We start from the raw sequence: 13183 nt of genomic DNA, 5'->3' as shown, positions 1-13183 counted from the left end.
CCCGGCAGCGGTGACCTCAGGTCGGGGCTGGCTCGGCCCGCCCTGCCCCCGCCGTGCCCCGCGGCCCGGGGCAGGCTCTGGCTCTGGCTCGCCTCTCGTGCTCCGCCCCGGCCGCAGGGGGCGCCCTTCGTGCCGCGGCGCGGGGCCAGCGCACGCCGCGGTCGCCGTCCCGGCCGCAGCCGCTCGCTCCCCCGAGGCCGGTGTCAGACTTCCGGTGAGAGGCGGCGGGGTCACAGCGCGCCGAGGCCCCTCGCCCCGCCCGGAACGAGTGTCGGCGTCCGCGTTCCCGGCCGGAGGGAGCCGGAGTCGCACCATGGCGGCGGCCTCGCGAGTGTTCGCCTTCCGCGACGTGCGCTGGGCCCCGGACCCGGTGCTGGACCCCGGCGCGGCTGTGCGGACGCCGCAGCCGGTGCCGCTGGTGATCGACAACGGCTCCTTCCAGACGCGGGCAGGCTGGGCCTGCGCCGACCCCGCCGTCCCCGCCGAGCCGCTGCTGCGGTTCCGCTCGCTGGCGGCGCGCAACCGCGGGGCCCGCGGCGGGACCGGCGCCGAGACGCAGGTGGGCAACGACCTGGGGAGCCCCGAGCCCCTGCGCTGGCTGCTCCGCTCGCCCTTCGACCGCAACGTGCCCGTGCAGCTGGAGCTGCAGGAGCTGCTCCTCGACCACGTCTTCCAGCGCCTCGGCGTCAGCTCGCAGGTAGGGCCGGGCGGGGCAGGCTCTGGAGCCCTGCCGGGGCGGGGGGGGCAGCGGCGGGTTGCGTGGGTGCGGGTTCCGGAGCGTCCCGGGGCGCTGCGTTGCCCCCTCCTGGCAGACACGCGGCCCTGGGCGGCCTCCTGCTGTGGTGATCCTGGCCCGGCGCGCCCCGGGGGTGCCGTTTGAGCTCCGCTGTGCTCGGAGCTTCATAGCTTTGTAATAAAAGGAGAGTGGGAAGCTAGAGCTACGGGACGAGAGGTTTGGACTGCAGCATCTTGTCAGGCTGTGGCCAAGAGCCAGTGTCCACGGCTGGTTTTTGAGAGGGACATTAAAGATTGTTGGGTTTGATTATTTGTTTCGTATCCACAGGAGGACTGAGAGTTGCTCCTCAGATCATGAAGACTTTTGCCTTTTTGAGCTTTGCCTGGTGCTCAGCTGCTTTCCTCCAGTTGTCACATGTGCTTCACCTTCTCATTGCATAGATTTACATTTTTAATAATTTGCATATGCTTTAAAAATCCATTCTCCTCTGCCTTTAGGAGTTTATTATTTGGTTGAATGAACATTGGAAGCCTTGATATAGATAAGGGCTCTTTTTTGCCCCCTTTAGCACTAGATATAATTTAACTTACATGATTTATAACCTGCACAGAAAACCCTTTCCTGTTGCGGTTTGGAGGAATCCTTGCTGGTGCTTAAAGGAGAAGCAAGGATAAGTATCCCTGGATATCAAAGGAGGTGATCCTGCTTCTCTACTCTGCTCTCATGAGACCCCACTTGGCGCACTGTGCAGTTCTGGTGTCCCCAGCATAAGGACTGTTGGAGCAAGTCCAGAGGAGGCCACGAGGATGATCAGGGGCTGGAGCACCTTCTGTATGGAGACAGGCTGAGAACACTGGAGCTGTTCAGCCTGGAGACGAGAAGGCTGTGGGGAGACCTCAGAGCATCTTCCAGTGTCTGAAGGGGGGCTACAAGGATGCCAGAGACAGTCTTTTCATCAGGGGCTGTAGCAATAGGACAAGGGGTGGTGGGTTCAAACTGAAGCAGTGGAAGCTCAGGTTAGATATAAAGAAGATGCTCTTTACTGTGAGGTCTGGCACAGGTTGTCCAGAGAAGTGGTAAATGCTCTATCTCTGGTAGTGTTCAAGACCAGGTTGGACAGAGCCTTGGGCTCTTAGGGTGAGGTGTCCTTGCCCATGGCAGGGTGTTGGAACTAGATGGTATCAAGGTCCGTTCCAATCCTAAAGATTCTATGATTTCCCTTCATACCTTTATTATTTTTCTCTTCTCCCTTACAGGGTTGTGTTGATCATCCAATCGTTCTGACAGAAGCAGTATGCAATCCTCTCTATTCGAGACAAATGATGTCAGAGCTGCTCTTCGAATGTTACCAAGTGCCAAAAGTGTCCTATGGCATAGATAGCTTGTACAGTTTTTACCGAAACAGAAGTCAGAACTGGCGCTGCAGTGGTTTGGTGATATCTTCAGGTTATCAGTGTACCCACATTTTGCCAGTCTTGGAAGGCAGGTGAGTGAGTTCTTGGTGTCTTGAGTACAGTGCAGCCCTTCTTTGTCAGCCGTTGACTCTTCAAGTGATGCAGATACCCTTTCCTCTAGCATTCAGTATTCCAGCTCCTGCAGTGGAAGTTCTTATCAGGGCTTTATACTGATGAGTTAAAACTAGGTCTGTGGATTTTGACGAGTTCTGTTGAATTTTGAATTGAAGAAGCAGTGCTGGCCCTGTACATGTTGTATGTTTAGTTATTATTCATGTGTAGATCTTTACTTGCAAAAGTAGAAGGGGGTATCTACTCCAAGTAAGCTCAGGCATTAAAAAAATGTATCCCAGAATGGTTTGGGTTGAAGGGACCTTAAAGCTCATCCGGTTCCCACCCCTGCCATGGGCAGGGACCCCTTCCACCAGAGCAGCTTGCTCCAAGCCCCTGTGTCCAACCTGGCCTTGAACACTGCCAGGGATGGGGCAGCCACAGCTTCTCTGGGCACCCTGTGCCAGCGCCTCAGCACCCTCACAGGGAAGAGCTTCTGCCTAAGAGCTCATCTCAGTCTCACCTCGGGCAGGTTCAAGCCATTCCCCTTGGCCTGTCCCTACAGGCCCTTGTCCAAAGCCCCTCTGCAGGTCTCTTGTAGTCCTTTTAGGCACTGGAGCTGCTCTAAGGTCTCCCCTTGAGGAGCCTTCTCTTGTCCAGGCTGACCCAGCCCAGCTCTCTCAGCCTGGCTCCAGAGCAGAGCTGCTCCAGCCCTCGCAGCAGCTCCGTGGCCTCCTCTGGCTTTGCTCCAACAGCTCCACATCCCTCTTGTGCTGCTGCCCCAGAGCTGGATCAGGACTGCAGGGGTGTCTCCCCAGAGCACAGCAGAGGAGGAGAATCCCCTCCCCGACCTGCTGCTTGCATTCTGGGGGTGCAGCCCAGCACACGGGGGGGGTTCTGGGCTCAAAAGCACACTAAAGGTATGTCATGGTCATGAAATATTGCAGAAGTTAAAGGAAATACTTTCGGCTCCACTAGCCATCACTTGCCTTCTAAAAAATGAATGTTTCCTTGCTGTAGCCAAAATTATTTAATGCTTTTTTTATTATTATTTAAAGCAGAGCAGAGCCTTTCAGAAAGTATTTGCGGTAAACAAAGCCATGATTATGCTTGTTGTCTGAGAACAGCAGGTGTATTAGATCCTCTGGTAACTGAATCTTGAAATATTTGGGAATATTCATGTCTACTTGACAGTATCAGAAAGTAAATAACCCCAGGGGAAGCAGGAGGTCTGTTTTATGCTGAACTTGTGGATCTCTCCACAGTCCTTTGTGTATCTTTGCATTTTCAGACTGGATGCTAAAAACTGCAAACGCATTAATCTTGGAGGGTGTCAAGCAGCTGTCTATCTCCAACGCCTCCTTCAGCTGAAATACCCAGGGCATTTTGCTGCCATCACTCTTAGTCGCATGGAGGAAATACTGCATGAGCATAGCTATGTTGCAGAGGACTATATAGAAGGTAAAACCAGCTGTAAATTGCCACTAGGTAGTGCTCACCCAAACTTAGTTTTCTCTTCTGTATCTCTTGTTCTCAAGTTGGCTAGCATTCTGGCAGAAATACTCTACTACTGTTTTGCTTTCTTTATAACTTTCTGGCAATTACCTCATGGTAGGTTACAGTTTCAACAAGAGTTTCAAATTTAACATTAAGGTAGAAACAAAATTGAATTACAAAAAAAAAAGCTGTATGAGTTCGAATTTCTCTGTGAATAAAAACTGTGATTATTTCAGAGAAAAAGAATTTAAAATGAGTTTGTTTTGTTAGTTATGCTTCCAACAGAACATCAAATTTCCTAGGATGATTCCAGCATCTGGGTGTATTTCTTATCTGCTTTAAGGTTTCCAAATTGCAGAGGACAATTCTCATGGCTTTTTGTAAATTAAAGAAGTTTTAAAAATTTCCATGGTAAATGTAATCATAACTAGTGCCTGAAGAAAAGTGTTTTCTTAAATTTTTCACTTATGGAAGAGCCTGCAGAAATCCTTAGACATGTGTGAAAACTCGCCCTTACCTGGGAAGAGAGAAGATTCTGGTGTGCACTTCCCACTCTGGTATGCAGGAGATCAGAGCATTGAGAACCTTGGGAACTGGGTATGTGGCTTGGAGGTAGTGCTCTGACGGGGGAGCTAAACACTGGAGCAGCTGGCCAGAGGTGACAGAATCCTAGGCTGGACTGTTGCCTTCTTTCTTCCAAGTCTGAGCTTAGCATGGCTTGCATGCAATGTATAAATTGTTGTTTTCTGCCTGGATAAACTGTTATTTTGCTTTCAAAACATTTAGAGCTACGGAAGTGGCAGTCCCCAGAGTACTATGAGAACAATATGCACAAGATGCAGCTGCCTTTCTCTAACAAACTGCTGGGGAGCACTCTGACATCAGAGGAAAAGCAGGAGAGGCGGCAGCAGCAGTTGCGTAGACTTCAAGAACTCAATGCACGTCGTCGAGAAGAGAAGCTACAACTTGACCAAGAGAGGCTGGACAGGTTACTGTACGTACAGGTAATCAAGGCAGAGTTTTCTGTGTTGTCTTCTGGGAGGAGGGCAGGCTGCCTTCAGAGCCTTATCAGAATGTCATGCAGCACTGTAAAGAATCATAGACTCATACAGCCGTTTGGGTTGGAAGGGACCTTAAAGCCCATCCAGTTCCAAACTGCTGCCCCAGGCAGGGACACCTTCCACTAGAGCAGGTTGCTCCAAGCCCTGTCCAACCTGGCCTTGAACACTGCCAGGGATGGGACAGCCACTGCTTCTGTGGGCACCCTGTGGCAGCACCTCAGCACCCTCACAGGGAAGAACTACCTAAGAGCTCATCTCAATCTCCCCTTCTAAAGAAGCTACAAGTGTTCTGTGTGTTTTCTGATAGAAGCTTTTTAAGCTTACTTGCAGGATAAAAGGGAGACGTTACTGATGCAGAGGATGCTGTCAGGTTCTGAGCAATTATTTTGTGAACTATTTTGAGTGCTTCCAGAGCATGCCCACCATAATATCTGGTGATGAAGGCAAAGTGTCTCTACATGCACAGTTGACAGACAGTTGGTTGCCCTGTCATCACAGCTAACTCTGTCTGTAGGAACTTTTAGAAGATGGTCAGATGGATCAATTCCACAAAGCTTTGGTGGAGCTGAACATGGACTCTGCAGAAGAACTTCTGTCTTACATTAACAAATTGAGTCTGTCTGTTGAACAAACCAAGCAGAAAATCCTACAGGCGGAAGTCAGTATTGAAGTAGATGTCGTGGACAGCAAGCCAGAGGTACAGTGTTTTCACCAAGTTAATCCTCCTCTTATGTCTGAGAGATTTAAGTTTCTACACTTGAAAATGTGCCCTTTCAGATTCTGACTGATGAACTAAGCTTTTCCTTTAATACACTGCAACTCATTGTTAATTTGGCAACTGCTTCTCTCTTTTCCAGCTTTCTTATGCAGGTACAGAAAATAACAGTTCCATAGGCCTAAGATCAGTAACCCTTGTGCTGGTCTGCACTGTGCTCTGATACATACATTTAGAGTTTTATTCCATAGAGTTCTAAGCAAAATCTCTAGGCTTCCTGACAGTAGTTGAAGTATAGCTATATGAAATCAGTAAGTTGCCTTAAAAATTTCTTGCACATCTTTAAAGATTTGGAGGAGACAAGAGAATAGTTCTGGTTACTTAAGCTTGACTTGCTAGGAGGTTGTAAATGCAGCAGCTAGCATAATGGTTTTGTTCATACTTTAAACCAACCTCTAGCTTCTTTTGCATTAATTTTGGTGAAATAAGTGGGCCTGGTATGTTAAAGATTTTTTTTTTCTCCACCACAAGTGTCTGACAATTAAAATGACTTAAAGTCATTTTAAGTACTTAAACCGCAAGTGGTTATGATCCGAAGACAACCAGCCTCAATTGTCAGTAGCCATCTATTAAAGATATAGGAGAACATATGAAGCTTTTTGTTAGAAAAAGCATTAGTTTTCCTTTCTGTTCTTCCCTTTCAGGTGCGGAGAACTTCCTGGCCTTTATTCTTGCTATCTTTCTTTGGTGCAGTTAAGCAGTATATTCTCTTTTGTTTACTTAACAATGAAAGATGGATTGCTGCACTTGATTTTTGGGTTGTGTTGAAAATGAGAAGCTTAATTGTCTGCTTTGTCAGACTAATACAGACCCAACAAGTAGCAGCTGCTTCTAAGAAATTGTCTAAGGCTGCTTGTGGGTTTACTTATAATTGCCTTTCAAGTCACATAAGACAGAACTTTCTTAGTTAAATCAGTCTTTGCTTAGGAACAGACAGAAAAACAGAAAATTGAAGCACAGAGAGTTGTGCAAGGTGCAGGAGTTCATGTCTTGTATGGAGCTTGAAATGTAGCCAGAACTGGTGAGCTGATACCTTCTAGGTGTTGTATTTTGCCTATCCTTATCAGTAAAGCTTGTGTAAGAATCAGAATGACAGTGTTTGAGGGACATTGAAGTAGATGATGAGCTTACCATTGTGGTAAAGAGTCTTTTTGCCCTCTGGCAAAAGAAATTGTTTTAGAAAAAGATAACCAAAAGACTATTAGTTTTTATAATTTTGCTCGGTGGTTGCGCCTAAACTGCAACATGTCCCTTTTCCAACATATCCCATGCTCCTCTTCTTTACTAGGTGTAGCCTCAGGCCTTGGAAGGAAGTGGAAATCCTTCTTGTTAGGTCAGTGCTCTGTAAGAGCACCTATAGTTATCACTGAATCCTTTTGTGAAGATGGGCCATCCCTCTGGCTCTGCAAAGGAGTCTGAAAACTAATTATGTTGTCCTGGGGTCTGTGCCAAGTCTTTAGCTGAGTTTTATGCTTCTTTGTGTTGCTGTTTGCTTGGTTAGTTTTTTTTTTTTAAGACATAAAAAGAAAGGGATTTAACAAAGCATAAATGTTGGAGATAAGTTCAGGTGACTTAAGATTTGTTTGCTGTAAGGAGGAACGCTGCTTACACTTCAGTTTGAGTAATTACTTGGCTTTTAAGTGGTTGTAAGCTAGATATTTAAGAATGCTTGGATGATCGAGCTTTGTCTCATCCTGGTATTGCTTGCTAGACATTGCAGCAAACCTTACAAGTTTAAAATAACAAAACCAAATCTTTAGCAACAAAATACCTAAGGTAACACTGTACCACAAAAATAAATTAGGTAATTAAACCCCTGCTTTTACTTCACAACCATAAAGTACTCTAGGATTTTGAGTGATGCTTTAGGAAAGAGCTTTTGGAGCACCTTCACCTCTGTGTAAAATATAAGGGCTTTTGGTATATTCAAATGCCAGGCAGCTGAAACTGTCAAACATTGTGTGGCAGCTTTGAGCTAGCAAATATTTGTTTTCCAGTCCCATACAAGCTAGGCAGGGAATTTAATGGTAATTATAGAGCCATTAGAGGTGCTGTGAGTGCACTGAGTTTTAACTAATTTTAAAAGCTATTTTAATAACTTTCAGTATGTTATTATGTGTAGGCCATGGCTGGCCGGGAGCCTGGCAGTCAGCCTGTTGACTGAGGCCTTTCATTTCCCAGCTGGCATCACGATAAATTTGTTGAAGGTGTTATGTTTTTATGCTTTGAGTGAATGTCTTAACATCTGCTTTCTGGGGTGCTCACCATTTTGATTTTTGTCTTCAGTGCTAGAGAGCAGCATGTTTGGTTTCAGGCATGTTAAAAAAATTGAGATTTGAGAAAAGCAGCATTGAATTTTCCAAGTGTGTTACTAGCATTGAAGTTGCCTGTGCTCAGCACACCTGAACTACCCTCTTGTAATATATTTTCTTCTGTTTCCAGACTCCTGATTTGGATCCATTAGGCAGTGAGCAGTCACTGGAGGATGTGGAAAGTGTTAATGAGTTTGAGCCTTTATTTGCTGAGGAACAGCCTGAAGTTGAGAAGCCTGTTGCTGCAGTGCAGGTTTGATTTCTGTGTCTACACCTCATGCCAGAGGTTGCTGCCTCCTGGTTGCACAGCTAGCCTGCTAACATTTCTCCAATGCGATCATGGTTTGCCTGCTCTTCGAAGAGATGCTTAAGCTTATCTGAGCAGGACACTGAGGGAGGAGAAGTCTTTGCAGTCTTAGCTGATGGTTTAGAACATGGTTTGGCTCACGTTGCAGGCAGTGCCTGTTTAGCAGTGCCATGTTATCAGGGAAAAAAAGTCCACAGTGTTTTTGTGTGTGATCCATAGCCTAATGTTGCATCGCTGTGAACACAGCTTTAACTTGTGATATTGAGCCTTGGGGCACCAAACAGAAAGAAGTATAGGAAAAGTCCAGCTTCCTTGGCTTTTTGGAACGTTTTACAGCATGGCACTTCCTCTGCAAGAGCATAGTAATCTGTTTTTTGTACACATTGTTTGGAAACATTGCTCATTCTAGAATGTCACTATTCTGTAGCATAAGTTCCTACTACTTTTCAATCTCATCTTTTCAAAGCCCGTGTTTAACCTGGCAGAGTACCACCAGCTTTTCCTTGGCACTGAAAGAATCAGGGCTCCAGAGGTTGTTTTCCAGCCTTCCCTGATAGGAGAAGACCAGGCTGGTATAGCAGAAACCATGCAATATGTCCTTGAGAGGTGAGTTTACGAAGCTGCTTGCCACTCACTTCAGTCAAGCTAGTCTTGTTTTGATACCAGCTTTTGCAATTCTGGTCGCTTAGCAGTAATTGGAGACAATATGTTTGAATAGTTTTTCCGGTGGGTTTGAGCAGTGCAGGTTAGATGTGTCTTCCTGTTCCTTGTCTTAAGTCAGTGGGCTCCAAAGTTTTTTGATTGATTACCCATCAGTAAAAACTTTCTCAGTGTGTACCTCCAATATATGTGTATTTATAAATCACAAGTACTACTGAACTATTATGTACATTTTAAAGTGTACACAAAACCAGAAATTAAAGAAGGACAAGATAAAAGTGAAATAAACACTATTTTTGTTTATTTATTAATGGTACCAAAAAAGTCATCTTCCTGCACCCCAATGAATTTTCCACACCCCACTTTGGAGACCCCTGGTCCAAATTTACAGAGGGAGACAGCAAACCCTGGTAATTATCCATCTAACGAAACAATGAGCTGGCAGCCTCTGCATTTCTGAGACCAAAATCGGGGTGGGGGGGGAAGTTACGGTATAAGCATGCTTGCTGGACAGCTGTTTCCAGACAACTTAGCACTTGCAAAATGTCCCTCCTGAGCTGTGGGAACATAGAGATTGCATTTTCTAAACTGTGAGAATTGCAGCTCTACTGAGCTGTTGATTTATGGCGCACAGTGCACAGAGTGCTTTAAGGATTTTCTCCTGCCACCCCAGATTTTTCACAAAACAGATGAACACAGGTTTCCATGCTAGCAAAGTGAAGGAAGTTTCTGAAAATGAATCCTGAAGACAAGGTATTGGCATTCCTGATACCTGTTCAGTTCCTAGGAGAGATGTCCTTGAGGGGGACTGAGACTAACATTGATTTTTGTTCCTGGTAGGTATCCAAAGGAGCAACAAGCTATTCTTGTCCAGAATGTTTTTCTCACTGGTGGAAATACAATGTACCCTGGACTGAAAGCCAGGGTCCAGAAGGAGCTCCTTGAGATGAGACCATTCCAGTCATCTTTTCAGGTATGTGTATTGACGCAATGTTTGCGTGAACAGCGGTTCATCTGTGTTCAAAAGTAGTTTGGGTTGGGAGAGGTACAGAGCAGGGGGACTTGGAGCATGGGAATGGGGAGTGTTTTATGATGAGATGCTGCAAACGGCTTTTTTGACCTGAGAAGGCAGATGGTGGGAGGCCAGCCCTCCGGCATGCTGGACCTATGGCTTCTCAAAGTCACGTTGCTTGGGAATGCAGCTCAAAGCAGGAGGTAAACTCCATCTGAGGCAGAGAGTTGTCCTGTTGGAGACCAGGGATGAGTGGTGTCCCTCAGGGGTTGGTGTTGGGGCTGATCTTGTTAAACATCTTTGTTGGTGACATGGACAGCGGGGCCGAGCACTCAGCAAAGTCTGCTGATGACACCAAGCTGTGTGGTTTGGTTGATACACTGGAGGGAAGGGATAAGATGCAGAGGGACCTGGACATGCTAGAGAGATGGCCAATGCCAACCTCATGAAGTTTAACCAAGCCAAGTGCAAGGTCTTATGCCTGGGTCGAGGCAATCCCAGGCACAGCTACAGGTTGGGTGGAGAAGGTCTTGGGGGTGTTGGGTGAGGAGAAACTGAACATGAGCCACTTCAGCATGCGCTTGAGCTCAGAAGCCGCCCGTCTGCTGGGCTGAATTAAAAGGAGCATGACTGGCAGGTTGAAGGAGATGATCCTGCTCCTAACAAAGGTCACTTGTTCCAGATAGGAACTGTTCCAATCTGCACATTTCTACCCTAACATACCTGTGTATGCATGGTCCTTTAACTGAAGCAGGTTTTCCTTTTCCAAGACATCTACCCTGCTCTCTCAGATGTCTTCAGAAAGAGCACCTGTAGCTTTCCTTAACCTTTGCCTTAGAATCATAGATTCACAGACTGGTTTGGGTTAGAAGGAACCTTAAGATGATCCAGATCCAACCCTCCTGCCATGGGCAGTGATGCCTCACCCTAGACCCTTTTGCCCAAGGCTCTGTCCAGCTGGGCCTTGAATGCTGCCAGAGAACTGTGGGTTGGGAATGTGATACGCCCATTTGCTTTCTCTACCTGTAGGAGCAAAACAGCCTCATAGAGAATTGATCTCAAGGTCACAATACACTTCAAACCCATTCCTAGTATTACTGTTACCCAGTGGCACTGAATAATCAGCTCAGACTTCTGAAATTCAGTGGTCTGTGTTATATACCACTATACTCAGGTGTAGGAGAGAAAGGACTTTTCTCTCCTGTGTTAAATTGACATCAGTTTTATTCTGTTTTCCTTCCATCCAGGTTCACCTTGCTTCCAATCCTGTTTTAGATGCCTGGTATGGAGCTAGGGATTGGGCAGTGGAATATATGACTCGTGATGAAGGCTGGATAACCAGAAAAGACTATGAAGAAAAAGGGGGAGAATACCTCAAGGAACACTGTGCTTCAAATGTTTATGTGCCTATTCGCCTTCCAAAGCAGGCCCCACGGACAACAGAGGCATTAGCACCTAGCAGAGTGCTGACGTCCAGCACAGGCAATGCCTGTGAGTAGGCCTAGCACCATGCCTTGGTCATGGACCCTTGGACAGAGATAGCAGCACTGGGAAAGGAAGTTACTGGTGTGCGGCATGAAGCACAGGCCTCAGCAGCTCAGAGAGCCCCAAGCATCTCATCCAGTCCCTTCAACAAGGAGGACGAGCCACACTGAGGTGTCAGCTGCGTGGTTCTGGCACTTGCAATGCTCAGCACAGAGCAAGGAGGAGCACCCCAGAAGTGCATTCCAGAGAGAAACACCATCTGAGAAACTTTCACAGCAAGACCCAGGTTGGGTTTTTTTTTGAGAGTCTGTTTTACAGCTTTTTTTATTCAGTTAAAATGTTCTGGTTTTGTACTGCTTTCATGGATGATTCAGAAGCTGTGCTCATCTCAAGCGGTCAGCCCAGCAGGCGCCCCCCGTGCCTGGCCCAGCAGGTGTTTGTCAGGACTTGTGGTGCTGCTGAAGGCTGGTGGGGCTGAGCTATCCCTTCCTTGTGAGGCCTCCTGCACTCCTGTCTGCTTTGATTTCCTGCCTCCTACAGGCTTTCTGCTAAACCACCCCTGAATCAGCAGTGATTTGAGATACTTTTGACTTAAATTAAGTCAGTAATATTGATGCCTTGGTTGAAACTGTAGAGCTGGTCACGTGAAGCACTGTCCAGCTATAACGACAGGATGGTCCATAAGGTGCAGGCCAAGTGCAGTTAGTCATTAAGTGGCTTTACAGAAGTGGTGGCTAAGCAAGGTAGTTCTTGACTGATGGGACTTTTAGATCAAAATTTGCATTAGCAATTAAGTAAACTTTCTGCTTTACTTTTTACTCTTACTGTTTCAGTGATTTGACTTCTTTACAGACCCCAGTAATATGGATGTATTTGATGGGTTGTACCTTGCAGGTTTGCAGCCAGGCCCCAGTCCTGCTGCACAGCATACTGGAGCTGAAATTTGACTGAGGATTCATTTATTGCACTGAACAACTTGCTTGCTTTCCCAGAAGAATAATCAGTGCCAAATGGTGAGCTGAAATCTGAGCAGACTCTATCACTTTGGCAAAAGCTGTGAACTGTTAGGCTGGACATGGGGAAAATACCCAGACCATAACTGTATAAAAAAGGTGAAGAGGTGGTGGCTTGCTGTCTCCAGGGGCTGCAGAGCATCAACATAAGTTGTCTTTCAGGAGGTATAGAGGTCTTGGTGGATGTCTGCCCTGGTCCTAATAGGCTGCTGGGCAGGGGCAGAGGAGGAGAAGGCCGCTTGCTACCTTCAGGTAACCTTAATTTTGGACTAATGATCCTACGTGGAGGCATACTAACCTTCAGGACTGTTACGACAATTCTGTGGGTAGTAAAGAATGTGGAAAAACATGCTGTACTGAAACACCAGCATGTCTTTGCTAATACCAGTGGCCTGGAGTATGTGATATCCCATTGTTGTTTGACCCCTTTCTGACACATCTTTAACTATTGCCACAAGTGGCTGCTCGGGATACAGAAACCTGGATTCTTGGTTGCTGAATAGATCAGAGGGTATTGTGCGTAAAACTGTTCCAAAATGAAGGCCTAAAAGGGCATCTGTTGCAAATGGTTATATTACTTTTAAATGTTTAGCCAAATTGAGCCAATCACTTCACTTGCATTAACTCAAAGCAGAGCTGTATAATTCTGTACAGAGATGCCAGATCAGCTGCTTAAACAGCTTCAAGGAAGCATAATTGTATAATCTCCTAAATATTAGCTGTTAGTATGTTACTTTATCCCCACGATAGCTGGAGTAACTAATGAACTTGGACAATGTCATCAGTCACAGGCTGTTCTGAAGGAGCTGGTGGTCATTCA

At 46.5% G+C, this 13183-nt stretch overlaps 1 protein-coding gene across 1 annotated transcript; it reads left to right on the top strand.

Moving 5' to 3' along the window:
* The first annotated feature begins 243 nt into the window (after positions 1-243).
* On the top strand, positions 244-11703 carry ACTR5 (actin related protein 5). The gene is made up of 9 exons (XM_061441471.1): positions 244-697; positions 1993-2222; positions 3533-3702; positions 4525-4742; positions 5314-5496; positions 8017-8139; positions 8660-8799; positions 9694-9826; positions 11113-11703. The coding sequence occupies exons 1-9, from the start codon at positions 314-316 to the stop codon at positions 11362-11364; spliced, it is 1833 nt and encodes a 610-aa protein (XP_061297455.1). The 5' UTR covers positions 244-313; the 3' UTR covers positions 11365-11703.
* The last annotated feature ends 1480 nt before the right edge of the window (positions 11704-13183 follow it).

This window comes from Pezoporus flaviventris, unplaced genomic scaffold (assembly GCF_033815535.1).
Source record: "Pezoporus flaviventris isolate CSIRO_AGI_PZ_B2104156 unplaced genomic scaffold, CSIRO_AGI_Pfla_v1 ptg000213l, whole genome shotgun sequence".
NCBI classification, from domain to species: domain Eukaryota; kingdom Metazoa; phylum Chordata; class Aves; order Psittaciformes; family Psittacidae; genus Pezoporus; species Pezoporus flaviventris.
The sequence above is the reverse complement of the archived record's forward strand: the minus strand, read 5'-3'. Positions and strand labels throughout refer to the sequence as shown.